The sequence below is a fragment of the Monocercomonoides exilis genome (assembly GCF_001643675.1).
Source record: "Monocercomonoides exilis strain PA203 chromosome Unknown scaffold2-2631571, whole genome shotgun sequence".
Classification (NCBI taxonomy): Eukaryota; Preaxostyla; order Oxymonadida; family Polymastigidae; genus Monocercomonoides; species Monocercomonoides exilis.
In genome coordinates, this window is record NW_027150547.1 from 1201502 (window position 1) to 1217571 (window position 16070).

The window sequence follows — 16070 nt, forward strand, 5'->3', positions numbered from 1 at the left end:
TGGAGCAATTTCTTCAAAACAAAGAAAAAAAAGGAAAGAAATAAGAAAGAATGAAAAACCGGTTCATTCATTTGCTTCTTTTTCATAAGAATTATTAGTGTTGAGTTTGACTGATACTTGAAGTTATTCACTTTAAGTTTAACAAACGATTTTCATTTTCTTCTTGAGAATGAATTGGCAGATTCATATTATTCCGGAAAAATTTTGAGTATTTTTTTGCAAACAAAATAATTCGACTCCCATTCAATTCGGATATTTGTCTCTTCCAAAAAGCTCATTGTTCTTTTTTTAACATGTTATTTAATAGCATTAATCGATTTTTCAAATGACTTAACCAAAAATAATCATTGCGCAAAATTTGATAATTTTAACTCTAACAGTGCATTGGCTTTTCAAATTGTCAAGTCGTTCGCATGTTCTTTCACAATAAATCCCTTTTTATTATTAAGTTTTCGATAATGATTTTTTTTTCATTTTTATTTTAATTGGGTAAAGTTTTTTTTTCTTATTAAAAGTGAAATGTTTCATCAGTATTTTGTTATAACTTTTTCAAAACTTTTTTATTAAAATTTGAATACATACAAATACTGAGAAACGATTCATGAAAAGATAGTTTGATTTGCTCCATAAAACAAAATCTGTGATGAAAGTTTTTTTTTTCATTTTTTGAAGAATGGTATTGTTTTGAAATGGGCGTTCATTGGAGAATAAAAGGCAAATACTTGTAAAAAAATATGTAATTTGTAATTTTAATTGGAATCAGTGGATGTATAATTATCTGCAACAATAATCGTTCCATCTTCTTTCAGATAAGTCGTTTTTGGCATTGGCACTTCTCCATTTTCGTCTTTTGCACCACCATCCACATCGGAATCATTCTCATTATCTTTCTCATCGTCTATATTATTGATCACAAAGTCATTTTCTCCACTGTGCAAAATATCACTCCTTCTGAAACGGCGCCCAGCAGCTGCTCTGAAAGCCTCTGCGAGCTGCGTCTCATTTGCAGAAATCAAATGAATAAAGAACTGCTCGAAGTGCTTAGCTGGTCCGTCTAACTCCACAATCGCCTCTAACTCAGCAGGAAGAGGCTGAATCATCTTTTCTTTCCCTTCTGCTATCCGTTTTTGTTCCTCTTTTTCAACTTCTTTCCTGATAAGCATTCTTTCAAAAGATAACCTAGGGTTGTATGGCATGTAGTCACTTCTTTCCTGTTGTATCCTGATGACCGTTTTCTTCCACTGCGAATCTGCCTCTTTCTCCTTCTCGTTTAGTGGGCGTTGCTCGGGAAGAGGAAGAAGAGAAAATGAAATACAAACGCCATGATGCTTGTCCAATTCTTCGTCTGCAATGATACAGCAACATTCATATCCGGCTGATGCTCGAAGAAAAGAGGAAGAAGAAGAAATGCCAGCGAAAAATGAGGAGGATGAAGACGACGAAGAAGAAGATGATGGAGTTTCTAGCTGAGTTTTTGGCATTGTTTGAGAGCAGGGCATGAAAGGGCGAATCAGTGCAGGAGCAAAAGATAAACTGTGCGTGAAGTGCGAATTTGCATCATCAAGTGTCTGTACAGATGCTGGGAAAAGAGAGTTCCACAGCGTAATCAGTCGTGAAGACGATGGTTTTGGAGCTGTTGAAGAAGCAGACGACGAAGAAGTAATTGGGAAAGAAATAGTTCCTTTAAGCTGAGCCACACGAAACACCGTCATAACTGCAACATGCATCGCACACTCCATCTCTTCAATTCGTTCCGCCAAATCGAATCGGAAATGTTCTCCTTCTCTTTCGCGCTCGGCTTTCTCTTCGTCTATTCTCTGCTTCTCCAGAGGTTCCATTTCCTCTTCATTCTTCTCGCTTTCATCAAGTAAAGCGATAGCTTCTTTAAAATCATTTTCCGTGCATGCATTGGACTTTTCGCTTCCTTCTGCCTTCTCTTCCACCATCCTCACAAGCACAGAGCCAACAACATTCTTTGCCAGGTTTACCTCAGTCTTCATCTTTTGTATGTAAAGCACACACATTTCAATCGACCCTTTATAAAGCATCACTTTCATTCCAAGCAGCGAAACTTTGAAGCGATAGAAGCATTCATCCGTAATGAGCGTCAATGCAGCTGCCGGAAGAGGCGCCGGAAGCTTTTGAAGAAGAGCTGATTCGGGTGTGTAATTAACAAACATGGATGAGTCCAGGGCCGAATATTGCGTCCAAGGTCCATTTGGAAGATAGGACGAATACTCAGTCACATATGTGAAGGTCATCGAATGAAGTCTTTCGGTCTTCTTCTTCTTCTCTCCAATCAGCAACTGCATCTCATTCACTTTAGCCTCAGCTAAGGAAAGCCATTTCCCCTTGTTCGAAGCAATCAGTTGCTTGCCATCTCGATCAATGGTCACCTTCGAAACATCTTCGTCATTCTTCACTCGCTTTGAGTCCACCTCTTTCTCCATCGCCTTCACTTGTGCCTGATGGCGTTCTTTCTCAGTGCCTTTCTTTTTCTCCTTTTCAAGCTTCTTCTTCTTTCCGTGTCCAAGATTATCTGCTGAAGCGCCAGTTGAGTCGCTTGCCTCAGCGCTTGTTGATAACTTCTCCAACTCTTCTCGTTCCTTCTGTTTCTCCTTCAGATACGCCTCTTTTTCGTGTGGCGGCATCAGCATCAGCATCCCACTTCGTTCTTCCTCAAGCTCTTCATCTGTCACTGTTACTTCGGTTGATCCTATATCTTTCTCCTTTTTAGTTTCATCCTTTTCATCAGGATTCCTCTTCCTCTTCTTTTCTTTCGCTCTCACTTCAGACTCAAACAACCACAACATAATCTGAACAGCCAATATTTTCACATTGCACATGTCCTTTCTCATCAACACATCTTTCATTCCATACACCAACTCCTCAAAAACCATCGGGCTAGGCTCTTTTCTCAGTGCATAGCCTTGAAACTCGCTAATATCGCACACCACTTCATTTCCTATCTCTTCAGCGCTTTTCAAAGATCGCAGCGCCTGTGCGATTCTCCCTCTCGTCAGATATCCTTTCCCCAATGCCAGGAAATACCACACACATTGCTCTTCGTACATGTACTCTCTTGACGACTCTCCATCACACCTCGTGAAATACCCGTTCATGTCTTCGCCTTTTTCAATCTCTCCTTCCTCAATAAGCGCCTTGCACGCTTTTGTGTTGAAGAACCGGTCTGCCTTGTCCATTTGGAATGTCAAGCAGGCCTCGCGCGATGCGTTGTGCTTGGCTCCCATGTGCTTCAGAATGCGCGCAGAGCACAAAATCAGCTCGTGAAATGTCGGAGCGCTCGCTATCGCAGACGAAATGCCGCAAAACGCACGATGGTAGAGAGAGAAATGGTCCAACAAGTGATTGATAAAAAGAGCAATGAAGGATGAATCAGATGGTGAGACTTCTGTTGAAAGTGCGGAAGGAGAAGGAGAAGGAGAAGACGATGATGAAGCTGTATCCTGATCTTTTTCATCTCCAAGTTTCTCTTTCCTAACAGCAGCCACTTCGGTTGTCATTCTTTCAGCTTCTTCAATCAAATTCTTTGGCCATTCTCTGTTTTTCTGAATGCTTTCTTCGCAAGCTTTGCTGACAGACAAGATGAGATTCCACGAAGCACAATTTCCAAGCAATGGTTCAATCGCCGAGAAAAGAGAAGGAATTGCACGAGGAATAAGAGTGTGGAATGCAATGAAAAAGACAGATCTGTAGAGATCTGGGAAAAGAGAAGGTGAAATAAGGTGAAGAGGTTCCAACAGGCAGATGATAGAACGAGGATATTTCTCACTCAGCTGCTGATATACCGCAAGCAAATAAAGAGCATCGCTTCGCTTCGAAATTGGCTCTGATTTAACAAAGCAACACACAATTCAAAGGGAATTATTTGAAAACAAAATGAATATAAAAACAAATTAGTTCAAAAAAAAAAAAAAAAAAAAAAAAAAAAAAAAAAAAAAAAAAAAAAAAAAAAACGTTTCAAAAAAGCATAGTAAATTTTTTTTTTTAAAAAAATCGCATTCATACATCGATAAATTAATCAATGAAAAGATCTTTCACTCATTAATGACATACCATCCAAGCCAATTGAAGCACGATATCCCGCATGATACGCTGCATTCTCACTATTCACGTCCAGACAGTCCTTAAAGCATATTTTGGCTTCATCCTTTCTGCCCAGACGGAGAAGTATTTCTCCACGTCGCTCTGTCCATCCAGCTGAATCCAGCATCACTTTTTGTTTCTCATCCAGAACAGACAACGCTTCTTCCCACTTCCCCAAACGGCAAAGCAAGTTAACTTTGTAAAAATACATCCCATTCAAATCTTCCTTCACGCATCGCTCTTCATTTATGGTTCCAATGTGGACATTTGTGATTTCTAATGCTTTTTGATAGTCCCTTGTTAGAGCATTTCCTGCGATAAAGCCTGTCCATGACGATTTTTGGCTTGGAACTTTTGAAAGCAACATTTGGCGAGATCCCTTGTAACCTTCAAAATCTTGGCACATAATTTGCGTTGATGCTAATTCCCGAAGTATTAAATCGCTTGTTTCATCTGCAGCAGGTTTTTTTGTTTTTGGATCAGGAGGGCGATTCGGGCCGTGATAAACAAGATCTTTTTGCCTTGCTTGCATGAAGCATTTTAATGCATCTTGGTAGTTACGTTGGTTTTGATAAATCATTCCTAAGAAATACCAAGCTATTAGCAAATTCAAAACAGCACAAATATGTTTTAATCCACTTTATTCAGTTAAAATCATTTTCATACAATCGGGATTCTCCATATCAAGAGAAACTCCATGTTTAGCACATTCAAGTGCTTCTTCGTTTTTTTTATTATATTCAAGCATTAATCCTTTTAAGCAATGAATTGCTTTCGTTTGCGATAATTTTTTTGATGAGAAAAATTCACATGAACATTTTGAATAATTGAATTTGTAATGTTTTGTACATGAAAATGATAACGAAAAAGAAAAGCAAATATTCAAACATCCAACATTTTGATACAATTTTATTAATGCATCGCATGCTTTAACTCCAGAAGCATATTCCCTCTCGTCGTAATGTCCAAGAATTTTTTTAAATGCCTTTTGATCAGCAGTCTTAAGTTTTTCGTTTGTATATTTGAAAGCCATCAAAAGAAGCGCTTTTTGATTTTTTGATCAAAGCCATTTTTTTGTTCAAAATTTTTAATTTGAAGGCGAGATCATCGAAAATTTGTGTTTGAACGGCTTATGGAACATGATGGAAAACACGAACAAGTTCATTCTTCAAATATTAGTGAAAAGCTTTCATTACTTTGCGAAGCCATTAAATCTTCTCAATCTTTAAGGAGAATTTGCATAAATCTTCAAAAAGTTATTTCACATTTTTACAAAGACGCAACCAAAACAATAACTTTCTATGAAATTCAGCTTGAACTTTTAAAATATATCATGCGTTCCCTGTCCATTGAAGACGACGATTTGCATTTTTCTTTGGGGTCTTTGACGCAACTTTGGACAACAAAATACCGTCCTGTAATAGTGGAGAAAAACAAAGCCGAATCAACTGAAATTAAAGCTGTTGATGCAATTCAAACGTCTTCATTTCTCAAGACATGGATTGAGAGATGGAACATGCCATCGAACTTATTTTCTCAAAATCAAGAACTTTCAAGTCGCAAAAAGCGAAAGACGAAAACAGAAAAGGATAAATCTGAACGCTTTACAAGTCGCAGTTCACGCAAAAAAAGAGCATCAACAATTATCTCACCCCCACTTATTGATCAGAAGCAACAAGATCTACTTTCACGAGCAGAAATGATTGAAGACAGCGATAAAGAGACACCTTTCGAGCATGCACCAGATGATTTTCCACAACTACGACCAAAGCAAATGAAAGAAAAAGCAAATGAAAAAGAAAAGCAAAAATATCAGAATGAACAAAATGCAAGCTCTGAAGGATTTGAATTGTCGAATGAAAGTGAAACAAAAAATCAACCAAATAAAAATGAGGCCTCGATTGACTTCATTCCAAAAGAAAGGTTAGACACTTTTTCTCATTTTGGAGATGAAAAAATACCAACTCGAAAAAGACAATCATTCATGGATGATAACTATGTGTTTGATTTTGAAGACAGCAGCGACTCATCTCTCGAAGACATTGTTTCTGGCGATGAGTATGTTCAATCTGGAAGCAAAAGACGGAAAAGTTCTGAAACACAACATCTATTGACAGATCAATTTTCTTCTCGAGAACAATTATTATTTCCTTCTTTAGACCTATCTTCGTTAAATCTTTGTCAACGCAATCCATTTTCAAATGCAGGAGCAGCTTACAGTAAAATATCTTCTCAAGCTTCACCGCTTGATTCACCTGTTCGTTTCGATACTCTTCTTAACGGAATCAATACTCAAATGATGGCATCACCTCTTTCAACCGTTTTTCGTCAATGTCCAAATGTTCCACAACCAATTGGCTATCCTTTGATGCATCCTTCACAAGTTTCAACTACTTTTCAACTAAGTCCTCAGACCTCAATGTTTCTTCCTCCTTCTAGTTTTCTTTCTCAGGCAACAAAAAGCCTTTCATTCTCGCCACAACCATCGTCTCCTCTAAATTGTCAATTTCCAATATTTTCTCCTCCAACTCCAGAAGTTACAAACCGTCCCGCAACACGCTCGTCAACTCGAAGGCAAACAGGCACAACAGCAACTCAGACTTTATTCATCCAGCAACTTTTGATGGACAGGCAAAAGCGCTTTAACGAATTTGAAAAAGAATGTCAACAAAAATCAGATCAAATTAACATTGACGAATCTTCACCAACAAGTTTTGAAGATCCTCTTTCTTCTTCTTTGGAATCAAAAACTTCAAAATCTAAAGAATTACATAACAGATCTCTTTCAAATGAGCTGATTCATCAATTTCACAGTAGATATTTGCATGACTTAGGAAAACAACTTATATCAACAACTCCTCTGAGTAACGAAACTCGCTCGAAGAACTTTACAAACCAAATTCAATCATTGTGTTCTCAAGATGCATCAACACGTCCGCATATTCTATTTCTTTACGGGCCGCCAGGAATTGGAAAGACAGCCGCTGTGGAAGCGATGGCCAGAGTGATGAAGAGCTCGGTAGTAGAAGTTAGCCCTGCATCTTTCAACAGGTCTGGTACAGCACTTATGAAGACGGTGGCAGAGGCCACTCTATCGCGGAGAGTGAATGAAATGGAGGGCTGTTCGAGAGACTCAAAAAGCAAACCTGCACAGAAAGACACAACGGATACAAAGCAAAGCGAAGCACTTGCAAATGGAAAGAAAGAGAAAGGAATGAATATCTTAGATCACCTAAAGAAAGCATTCGAACAGAAAGATAAAGAAAAGAAGAATTCTCGTTCAAATACAGGGTCAGAATCAATTCTCACAAAAATGCTACAAGCAATGGGCTCTAAAGCAGAAAAGCGTCCGATTTTTGAAGATATAAAGCAGTCAGCAGAAGACAAAGCAAGTATTCAAAAGGCCGCTCAGAAAGAATTTTCAGTTGTAGCTTCTCCAACAACCAATTTAAAAACAAGTCCAAGCAACAAAAAGAAAAGGAAGAAAAAAGAAACAACAACCGAGCGTTTTCTGCCATTAATGTTTAAGCCACCAACAATCCAACCCACAAAAGCCGATAATTTATTAGAAGCACAAACATTAAGCGACTCCTCGCAATCTTCTTTCAATGCACCAGAAGGAAACATGAAAGAGCAATCAACAAGCAAAGATGAAGCAGAAAAACAAGCCTCGGAAATACATAAAATAGAAAAAGAAAAGCAGAATTTGGATAACACATCAGATTCAAACATTAGTCTGAAAGTCGAGGCCGAGGATAATGAAAGGAAAGAAAAGAAAAAACAACAGACATTGAACTTTTTAAGCGAAAATCAAACTCAAAACGACTCCAGAAAAACAAAACATAAAAAAAAGAAAGCCAAAAAAGAGAAAGGAGCAATTTCACAACAATTTGAAATGAAGCAAAAAACATTAATGGATTTTCCACAAACAACTTCAGTTGAAACTTCAGCGGCTTCTTTTCAAACTGAATCTCAGATTTCCACAAATTGTCTCAAACAAAGTGAATCCAATAATGATGAAGTTTCTGCTCACCAGATCGATCAGCAAGCAGTGCAGCAAATACATCAAAAGGACAAAGAAGATCAGCCACAAATAATAGAATTAATCGATGATGATGATGAAAACAACGATCTTCAAGAGCCGGACGCAGAATGCAATTGCAAGGAAAATGATGCTATTTCGTCTTCAAATGATAATGGAGAACCTGTGTCTGAGGAAAATAACGATCCTGATAGCGAAGCAGGATCAATACATTTATTAAACAAAAGAAAAGAAAAGCGAAAACTCCAAATTCTGAATGACGAAGAACCTTCTCCAAAAAGTGAATCAATGATGCAAAATATTCCAAAGCAAATAAAGCAATATCACCCTTCAAAACTATCAAAGGAAAAGCAAACAATCACAGATTTCTTCGCGAAAACTCGCAAAGCTTCGGCTTCTGACAATTCATCCGATCAAGTTCAACAACCTAATATTGCGCCTCCCCAAACTTCGATAAATCAAACGCACATGAGTATTGAACCTAATGATATTGATATGTCAACGAATTTATTACAAACGCCTCCGCTTCCTCTTTCTCCTCTGAAAGATGATGTACCCAATGAACTCATTTCCAATGAACAATCTGAATCAAAAGAACATCTAATAGAATCGCAGATATCAGAAGCAACATCACCTCAAAGTACATTGGTGCAAAACAACTTCAAAGCAGATCAGGAACTTTGCGTTTCGTTGGTATCATCGCAAACGTCTTTTTCTCAAGCATTTGATTCTTCGTATCCTTCACTATTTGTGTCTCCGCTTTCTCAATCTTTTGAAATTGTTAAAAATTCAGATTCTTCACAAAATTCAACATTATCGGTTGATTCATCGCAGACTCGATTGCCAACCACAACTGCTTCTCTAATGGCTCCGCTGTATTTGAATTCAAGCATGCAATACTCCTTAAACGGGCTGCTTCCAATCCTTCTTCCGTTTCATTCTGACAGACGAAGAATCAAAAAAAGAATGTCTAATCATCATCTTTTTGATCACATAATGAAAGAATTGAAAAAAACATATCCTAAAGAAATGAAAGCGCATTCATCATTAACAAAAGATTCAAATATTTCTTCCTTGCAACAAGCTTCTAAACAAACGATTGTTCTTTTTGAAGCAGCAGATGTATTTTTCCCTGCAGAACGTAATTTCGTTTCAACGGTTCGTGACATTATCAATTTGACGAAAAGAGCGATTATTATGACAACAGAAGTATATCCATCAACATTTTTACCTGATTTAGATCAAAACACTGCATTTTCATCTTCTTTTCGTCATTCGGACAATTCAATTGTCAAACATTACCCTTCAACAGCAATAATAAAAGTGGATGCTCCATCTGTCGATGAATGCATATGTATGCTTTGCTTAGCTTCAGCTGCTGAAGGGGTTGAGTTATCTTGTGATAGTGCTTTTCTTGCAAGACTGACATATGGAACCGACATTCGAAAAATGATGAATCAAACGCAACTCTGCGTCAAGAGTTCTTCAAATTTTAACGCAATCAGTTCAAACATCAATTCAATTAATTCTACGTTAAGTTCAACCTCAACACTTTCAACAGATTTTATTTCACCAACTCCAGTAGCAATTCAATTTTTGTGCGATAAAGACAAAACAGAGGACGAACAAAATGAAAAAGAAGATCTACAGTTTATCGTATCAGATTCTATACAAATGGAAAGATTCAGTTTTGGAATTAATGTTCCTTCAACTATTTTTTCAATGGCAAACTCTAATGAATCTTCAAAGCAATTGGATAATTTGAATGATATCTCATCTTGCTCCAACTCTTTTGCACTTGACTCTGTCCATTCGTTTTTGCCTTTTTTGTGCAATACGCAAGCTAAAGATATTTCTAAACAACTAGAGAACGCGAATAGTATCAATCAAAGAATTCAATATAAAAATAATGAGTCAATGAGAATGCAAAAATATCCCTCTAATCTCAGCGAAAATGATGCGTTTGCGCTTTTGACCATTGAAAGTATTTCACAGTCATTTAGCTATCTTTCTGATGCATCATCACTTTATGACACTCTCGTAACATCACATTTTTCTCATCCAATGTTTGATCCAATTCCTCATTTTTATGCAAATGAAATACAACGCGAGCAGAGGCAATCTACTCGGTCTCTTATCTTTTCAGATCCTTCATTCCTTCGCACAGAATCAGGAACAGAGGATACATCAGCCTTATCGATTCAACAGCACATGCCTCAGTCAGTTTTTGAATCAACAAGAAAACAGGTACCACATACTCAACAACCAAACGTATCGTTGTCATCATCATTATCATCTGAACAACAGAAGGAACTCAAAAATGAAAAACTGAATTCATCTCTTCAACCAAAAAAAGTTAGGCTTACACAGAAATCAGTTGCAAACTTTTTTTCTCCGAAAGCACCAACTATTACTTCATTAGATGAACAAAAGGAAAGTATAACAAATCTAGTGGAAACAGAAAACAACAAAAAAATTGAAAGTCCTGAAAGCGAAGTGCTTTCTGAAGATCCAATTGAAGTGATCGATTCCGATGACTCTCAAACAAAAATAACACATTGTCATAGAAAATTGCGAAGAAAAAATACAAGACAACTTCCAATAGTAGAAGAAAAGGATGAAACCCTTGAAAATGTTGAAGAAGATGCAAAAGAAAGTCAATCTTCCGATAAAAGCGATATGCGCAATGCAAAATCGCCTCTCAGAAAATCAAAGCGGAGAAGAAAAAGTCGCATGGACAAAGATTATGTTGGAGACATTAATGATGAGGAGTTTGGAACCCTTCTTTCGTCAGAAGATCATTCTGAACTCGAAGAATTATCAGACGCTCAATCAGAACCTCAAAAAAGAAGACGAACAAAACGAAGACGTTCTGTTGCGACTCGCAAGACAAGGAGATCTGCTTCACAAAACATATCTCCTCCATCATCTCCTTTGATGAATGAAAGCGCTCCTCAGCCAATAGCCGCTCCAAAGGTGGATTGGAGAACTATCTTCACAGGCGCAGATCGTCCTAAAGCAACAAAGCAAATATCTGTAAGTTCATCATCGGATACCTCATCTTTTGCACCTTTGCAATCACAAATGATGAAAGATCATTTTAATCAAGATTCCAGTAAAGTTAACTTTACCAATCCATTGTATTTGCAAATACCTCTGCATTATTTAAGCTTTTTATCTTCGGGTCTGATGACTGAAGAAGAGGAAGAAGAAATGGAAAGAAGAGAAGATGATTGGGAATGGGAACGAATGTCTGTGCTTGATGAGATGTGCGGAAGCAATTCTGAAACTGAACGATGTTGCATTTTTACACCTCCAGACGCCTTCGATTCTCTTTTTGAATTATCACAGACTAAGGAATCAATTTTTGAGGATCCATTAGAAGAATTAATAAACATTATTTTCCCTTCATCGTCAAAATTGCACCAAAATGCCACTATTTGCGGAAGTGAAGATAATTCGTCTATTTATAACAGCTTAGGAGAAGTGTTACAGAAGTATCCAACAGGAGTGTTTCCTTCTTGGAGAGAGACAACTGCTCGAATACCAGAAACAGAATGTATCGAAAACACAAGTAAACTTTTGAGCTTTTTTGCAGCCACAGTGTTTGTTAAACACATTTCTGGAATTGTTTCAATTAATTCAACTTCCCTTCAATCATTCTGTTCAATGGATTGCAATTCAAACTCTTCATCATGCAATATTGATGCTTCGGCTGTTTCTTCTTCTTCAGATTCTTCGTTGAAAATAATTTCTGAAAACAACATTCTTCAAAGCACAAAACCAATAAACAATGAACAATTGAGAACCAATATTCATAGTACATTTCTATGTTCTCTTTTTTCTCTTCCAATATGCGCAGCAAATTCGCTCATTCATCAATATACGATTCTTTCATTTCTATCGTCACTTACTGTTCCCCTTCTTCCTCCAGCACCACAAACAACAATGGCTCTTTTTAATCAGCAAAAATCAAGATTTGTTTCAAATACATCTTTAACTCGCCTTTGCTCTTCATTTGCTTCGTCGTCGTTCTTCCAGAAACTTCGAACCAGTAATACTCATCCAACTTCAACTGAATGCAATCATCTATTGATGTCAATTGTTTCGATCTTTCGTTTTCTTCAGGATACACCTTTACTTTCATCAAATCTTGAAACTTCTTCATCCAATGAAAAGAATGGAATTGACAGCGAAGAAACATCAAGTAATTCCACTGATTCTTCAAAGATGAATATTTTCCATTTAAATACATCAATAAACATACATCAAAATATTCACCTTATGCCATATACTCAATCAGCTCTCTCCGTTATTTCAACAATTTCTCTTTCTCCGACATTTTTTGGTACGCCGTTCTCTTCAACGATGCGGCCTCTCCCTTTTCCTGAAGATGGAGAATGCCCGCATCCAGTCTCAGAGAATAGAGGGTATTATTACAAGAGACAAACTTCTTTTAAAGTTGCTGAAAGAAGAGAAGAATTATCACATATTGATAACTCTTTTTCGTTTGGAAGTTCAAATGCAAATTCATCTTCAAGCGTTAATAATTCGCCAACATCACCATCACTTTTGTTTTCTTCAACAACTGACAGAATTTTCTCATCGCCTAATTCTTCCTCCTCCAGCAATCTTTCACTTTTATCTAGTTCCAATGCATCGGGACTTACATCATCCGCATCTTCATTTTCTTCATTCTATGGAAGAGGTGGAATATCCTTAAAAAGACGAAAGCTGGAAAAATGGGTTGAATTCTTCTCTTTCACCTTGTTGATCGTATCGTGCAGCTTGGGTATTGTTAAGAACAAAGAAATTCACGAAGAAAAAGCAAGTTGAGCTTTCATCCGATGTAGACTGACCTTTCTGCTGTTATCTTTTTATACCATTTTATAATTCCTCAGGAGATAAAACATAAGCCATGCACCATTTATTCAAATGCTTTTATTGAATAAAATTTTTAATTGGTGAAGTGGTTATGTGAAATGAATTATCATTATGAACTCTTCTTTTTCGCTTTTGATTGTGCTTCCTTTTTGAAAAGCTTTAAGAATAAAAATATATAGCATTCAATAAATGAAAGAAAATCTTTCAAACTTTTACTTCTTTTCTCGATCTTTGTTGTTTCGCCTTCTCGATTCGTTCCTGTGCATACGCTACACTTTTTTTAATATCAGTTGAACGGTCTCTCAAAAGCGCCTCACGTTCAGCACGATTAACAGCTGTTACCATGTTTTTCAAAGAAGAGCAAATGAATCAAATATTTAAAATTTTCAAACCAATTCTTTCTGTGAGATGGTGCCATTTGAACTTTGGGAGGTACTTAATGTTCCACAAATCTTGAGCATAGAATCTCTTTTTTCCTCCTGAAAAATTATTACAAAAACTTGAAAGATTTTCAAATTCAAAAGTATTTTCCATACCAATTGGAGTATTATTAAGTGAAAGGGCAACGAGTTTTGCAATGCGTTTGTCCATAAACTCAACCCAGCCATCTATGTACTTTGTCTTTCTATTTCCTCCACTTTTTATTCTCTTTTTCCGAGATTCGACTGTTTCTGGATTCAAATATATTCGGCCAACTTCACCATGCTCAGACATAAGGTATCTGAGCTTCTCGACTTTCATAAACATGGGAACACGAGAAATATAAATTATTCCATGCTTTTCTTCCTCTATAATATTTATAACATTTTTTAACGAAGTGAAATAAATTAAAAACATAATTTAAAAATAGCATGCCAGCATTAAGTCTCTCTGCTTTTCTACGAATTTTTTGTGCAATGTCCTTCGCTTTTTGTGGTTTTTTCTTTTGTTCTTTATCTTTATTTTCTTCCATTGGAAAAATAATCAATATCTAATTCTGATCTATACCATTACATTATTTACATTTTAGTCATTGATCATTCATTATCTCAAAAACGCTTAGCAAACAAAACAATCTCAAAGATGTGTAATGACATCGTCTTTTTCAAAGCCATTTTCGCTCAAAAATAAAAATTTAACGAAGAATTGACGTGATATTTATTATTTTTTATGCAATTATGTAAATGAGTGAAATGTTTATTTACACACTGCATGGTGAAATGAAAGTTAATTGTTTATTCCTCCTTTTTTTCACTTGAACCAGCTTTATCTTCTTTTTCATCTCCTTCACTTTCTTCATCATCGCTTCCAACAACTTTTGCCATGTCTTCAATATCAAAGTTATCCGTTTCGCTTTCTTCATCACCTTCACCATAATCTTCTTCGCTATCATCTTCAGCTTCATTATCATTATCATCATAATCTTCGTCATCAGATTCTTCATCACCGTCATTTTCTCCTTCATCCTTGTCGTGTTTCCTTAACGATAATTCTTTCACTGCTTTTAATTGACGCTTTGCAGGAGCAATATCTTCATCGTTTCCGTCTTCATCTTCATCATCTTCATCATCAAAACTATCTGAAGCATCGTCTAATTCTTCATCTTCTTCATTTTGGCTGTCATCCTCTTCTTTCCCTGCTTCTTCATTAGCACCTTCACTCAACTCTTTCTGAGCTTTCTTCGCAATTTCTACAAATAACATATAAATCAACAAGATGAAAATAAAGTATTATAAAACATTAAAAAATGAAGAAATTAATATACAATCAAATTTATTATTTCAAAAATCAAGTACAATTAAAAATAATCACCCAAAAATTATTCAAAGAAATATATTTCATTTCATTAATAATTGAAATATCCTCATTCATCAAAAATATTTTGGCTTGTCGCACTCAAACAAACCGTTTGCCTTTCTCAATGCTTTGTTTTTCTTCACTTTGTCTTCAAGTTTTTTCAGATCTTGTTTTTGTATGTGAACTCTTCCTTCAATCAACCCTGGAATAATTCCCTTTTTGATGTTCTTCCGAAGTGTTTTGTGTGTCTTCACCTGAGCAAAAGAGGCTTTTATCAGCTCGTTCGAGCCACGATATGTTCGTTGTATGGTGAAAATGGCAGATGGTCCAATTTCTGTTAGAGAAATGTTAGGAACCTGGAAAATTATTCGAAAATTTTTCGAATTCGAATTTTTATCAACAGAAAAATTAATTTTTCTTGTAATGAGGTAACGAATGAACAAACCTTTTGTGCTTCCATGTCATTTGCCATAGTTGCAGTGCTTTCCATAGCATAAGTTCTCAAAACCAATTTTTGAGGTGATCCGTCTTTAACTCCGGGTACAGCAAAAAATGACATGACAACGTTTGATGTTGATAAGCATATTTCAGGAGTTACTGGACCTCTGAAGAAATCTGTAGAACAAAATGTCTCGATGAAATATTACGAAACTTTTAAAATTACAGACCAAGTAATATTGATTGAGCTGCTGAAAAAACAGGATTGCTCTCGAATAAATCACCACAAAATTGCATGTATGGTCTACCACCTGGTTGAACTGGAGTTTTGACCTTCTAAAAAACACAATAAAGAAAAATTTTTCAAAGATTTTCAAAAAATTTAGCAAACATCAGCAAATTCCATCATTGGCGAATAACTTAATATTGATAATTCGACCATTTCAGTGACTTGATATGAAAACATTCTTCCAAAGATAACAGACATTGGACGCTTTTTCAACGATTGTCCAAATAAAAATAATGAAGAATCGACTTTTTTTGCGAATAATTGCAGCTGCTCCATTCCATCTTGTTCAAATGGACTTATATCATGATTTCTACTATAGGAAATGCAATAAGGACGCTTCAATACTGCTATATCCTTCAAAAATTCCTTAACTGCTGGATTTGTTTTTCCTCCAGATATAATGAGTGGTGTCTTTAATTTCTCTTCTAAAACAGGCATTCGTTCTTGGAGTTTCCTCCTTGAACGGGGGTCCTTTGTCCTTTTTATTTGCTTATAAAGATCTTGGAATTCTTTTTCCATCTCAAAAAAAGACTA

General features: G+C 36.2%; 4 protein-coding genes across 4 annotated transcripts; 1 reads left to right on the plus strand and 3 right to left on the minus strand.

Moving 5' to 3' along the window:
* Positions 1-462: 462 nt before the first annotated feature.
* MONOS_8227 (putative tetratricopeptide repeat protein) lies at positions 463-4855 on the minus strand (the record flags this gene model as incomplete). Its single annotated transcript, XM_067878619.1, has 3 exons — positions 463-3850; positions 4078-4704; positions 4774-4855. The coding sequence occupies 3 exons, from the start codon at positions 4853-4855 to the stop codon at positions 750-752; spliced, it is 3810 nt and encodes a 1269-aa protein (XP_067735779.1). The 3' UTR covers positions 463-749.
* A 585-nt stretch (positions 4856-5440) lies between these two features.
* On the plus strand, positions 5441-12985 carry MONOS_8226 (uncharacterized protein; the record flags this gene model as incomplete). The annotated part of the gene is made up of 1 exon (XM_067878618.1): positions 5441-12985. One exon carries the CDS (start codon positions 5441-5443, stop codon positions 12983-12985), a length of 7545 nt encoding a protein of 2514 aa, XP_067735780.1.
* An 87-nt stretch (positions 12986-13072) lies between these two features.
* Positions 13073-14023, minus strand: MONOS_8225 (putative pre-rRNA-processing protein ESF2). Its single transcript, XM_067878617.1, has 5 exons — positions 13889-14023; positions 13570-13821; positions 13426-13512; positions 13244-13368; positions 13073-13190 (listed from the first exon to the last, which is right to left on the minus strand). The coding sequence occupies exons 1-5, from the start codon at positions 13983-13985 to the stop codon at positions 13143-13145; spliced, it is 609 nt and encodes a 202-aa protein (XP_067735781.1). The 5' UTR covers positions 13986-14023; the 3' UTR covers positions 13073-13142.
* MONOS_8224 (putative ribosome production factor 2) lies at positions 14005-16069 on the minus strand. The gene is made up of 5 exons (XM_067878616.1): positions 15639-16069; positions 15478-15583; positions 15255-15424; positions 14919-15165; positions 14005-14702 (listed from the first exon to the last, which is right to left on the minus strand). The coding sequence occupies exons 1-5, from the start codon at positions 16053-16055 to the stop codon at positions 14248-14250; spliced, it is 1395 nt and encodes a 464-aa protein (XP_067735782.1). The 5' UTR covers positions 16056-16069; the 3' UTR covers positions 14005-14247.
* Position 16070: the final 1 nt, after the last annotated feature.

Bases quoted from the DNA above. Each gene is read 5' to 3' on its own strand.
- MONOS_8225 (XM_067878617.1), bottom strand. From the start codon at position 13,985: ATGGAAGAAAATAAAGATAAAGAACAAAAGAAAAAACCACAAAAAGCG. The intron at 13,513-13,569 runs GTATGGAAAATA...ATAATTTTTCAG, and splicing joins ACTTAATAATACTCCAATTG to GAGGAAAAAAGAGATTCTAT. The intron at 13,191-13,243 runs GTTTGAAAGATT...TTATTCTTAAAG, and splicing joins GATCGAGAAAAGAAGTAAAA to CTTTTCAAAAAGGAAGCACA.
- MONOS_8224 (XM_067878616.1), bottom strand. From the start codon at position 16,055: ATGGAAAAAGAATTCCAAGATCTTTATAAGCAAATAAAAAGGACAAAG. The intron at 15,584-15,638 runs GTTTGCTAAATT...TGTGTTTTTTAG, and splicing joins CAATGATGGAATTTGCTGAT to AAGGTCAAAACTCCAGTTCA. The intron at 15,425-15,477 runs GTCTGTAATTTT...TTTGTTCTACAG, and splicing joins AGCTCAATCAATATTACTTG to ATTTCTTCAGAGGTCCAGTA.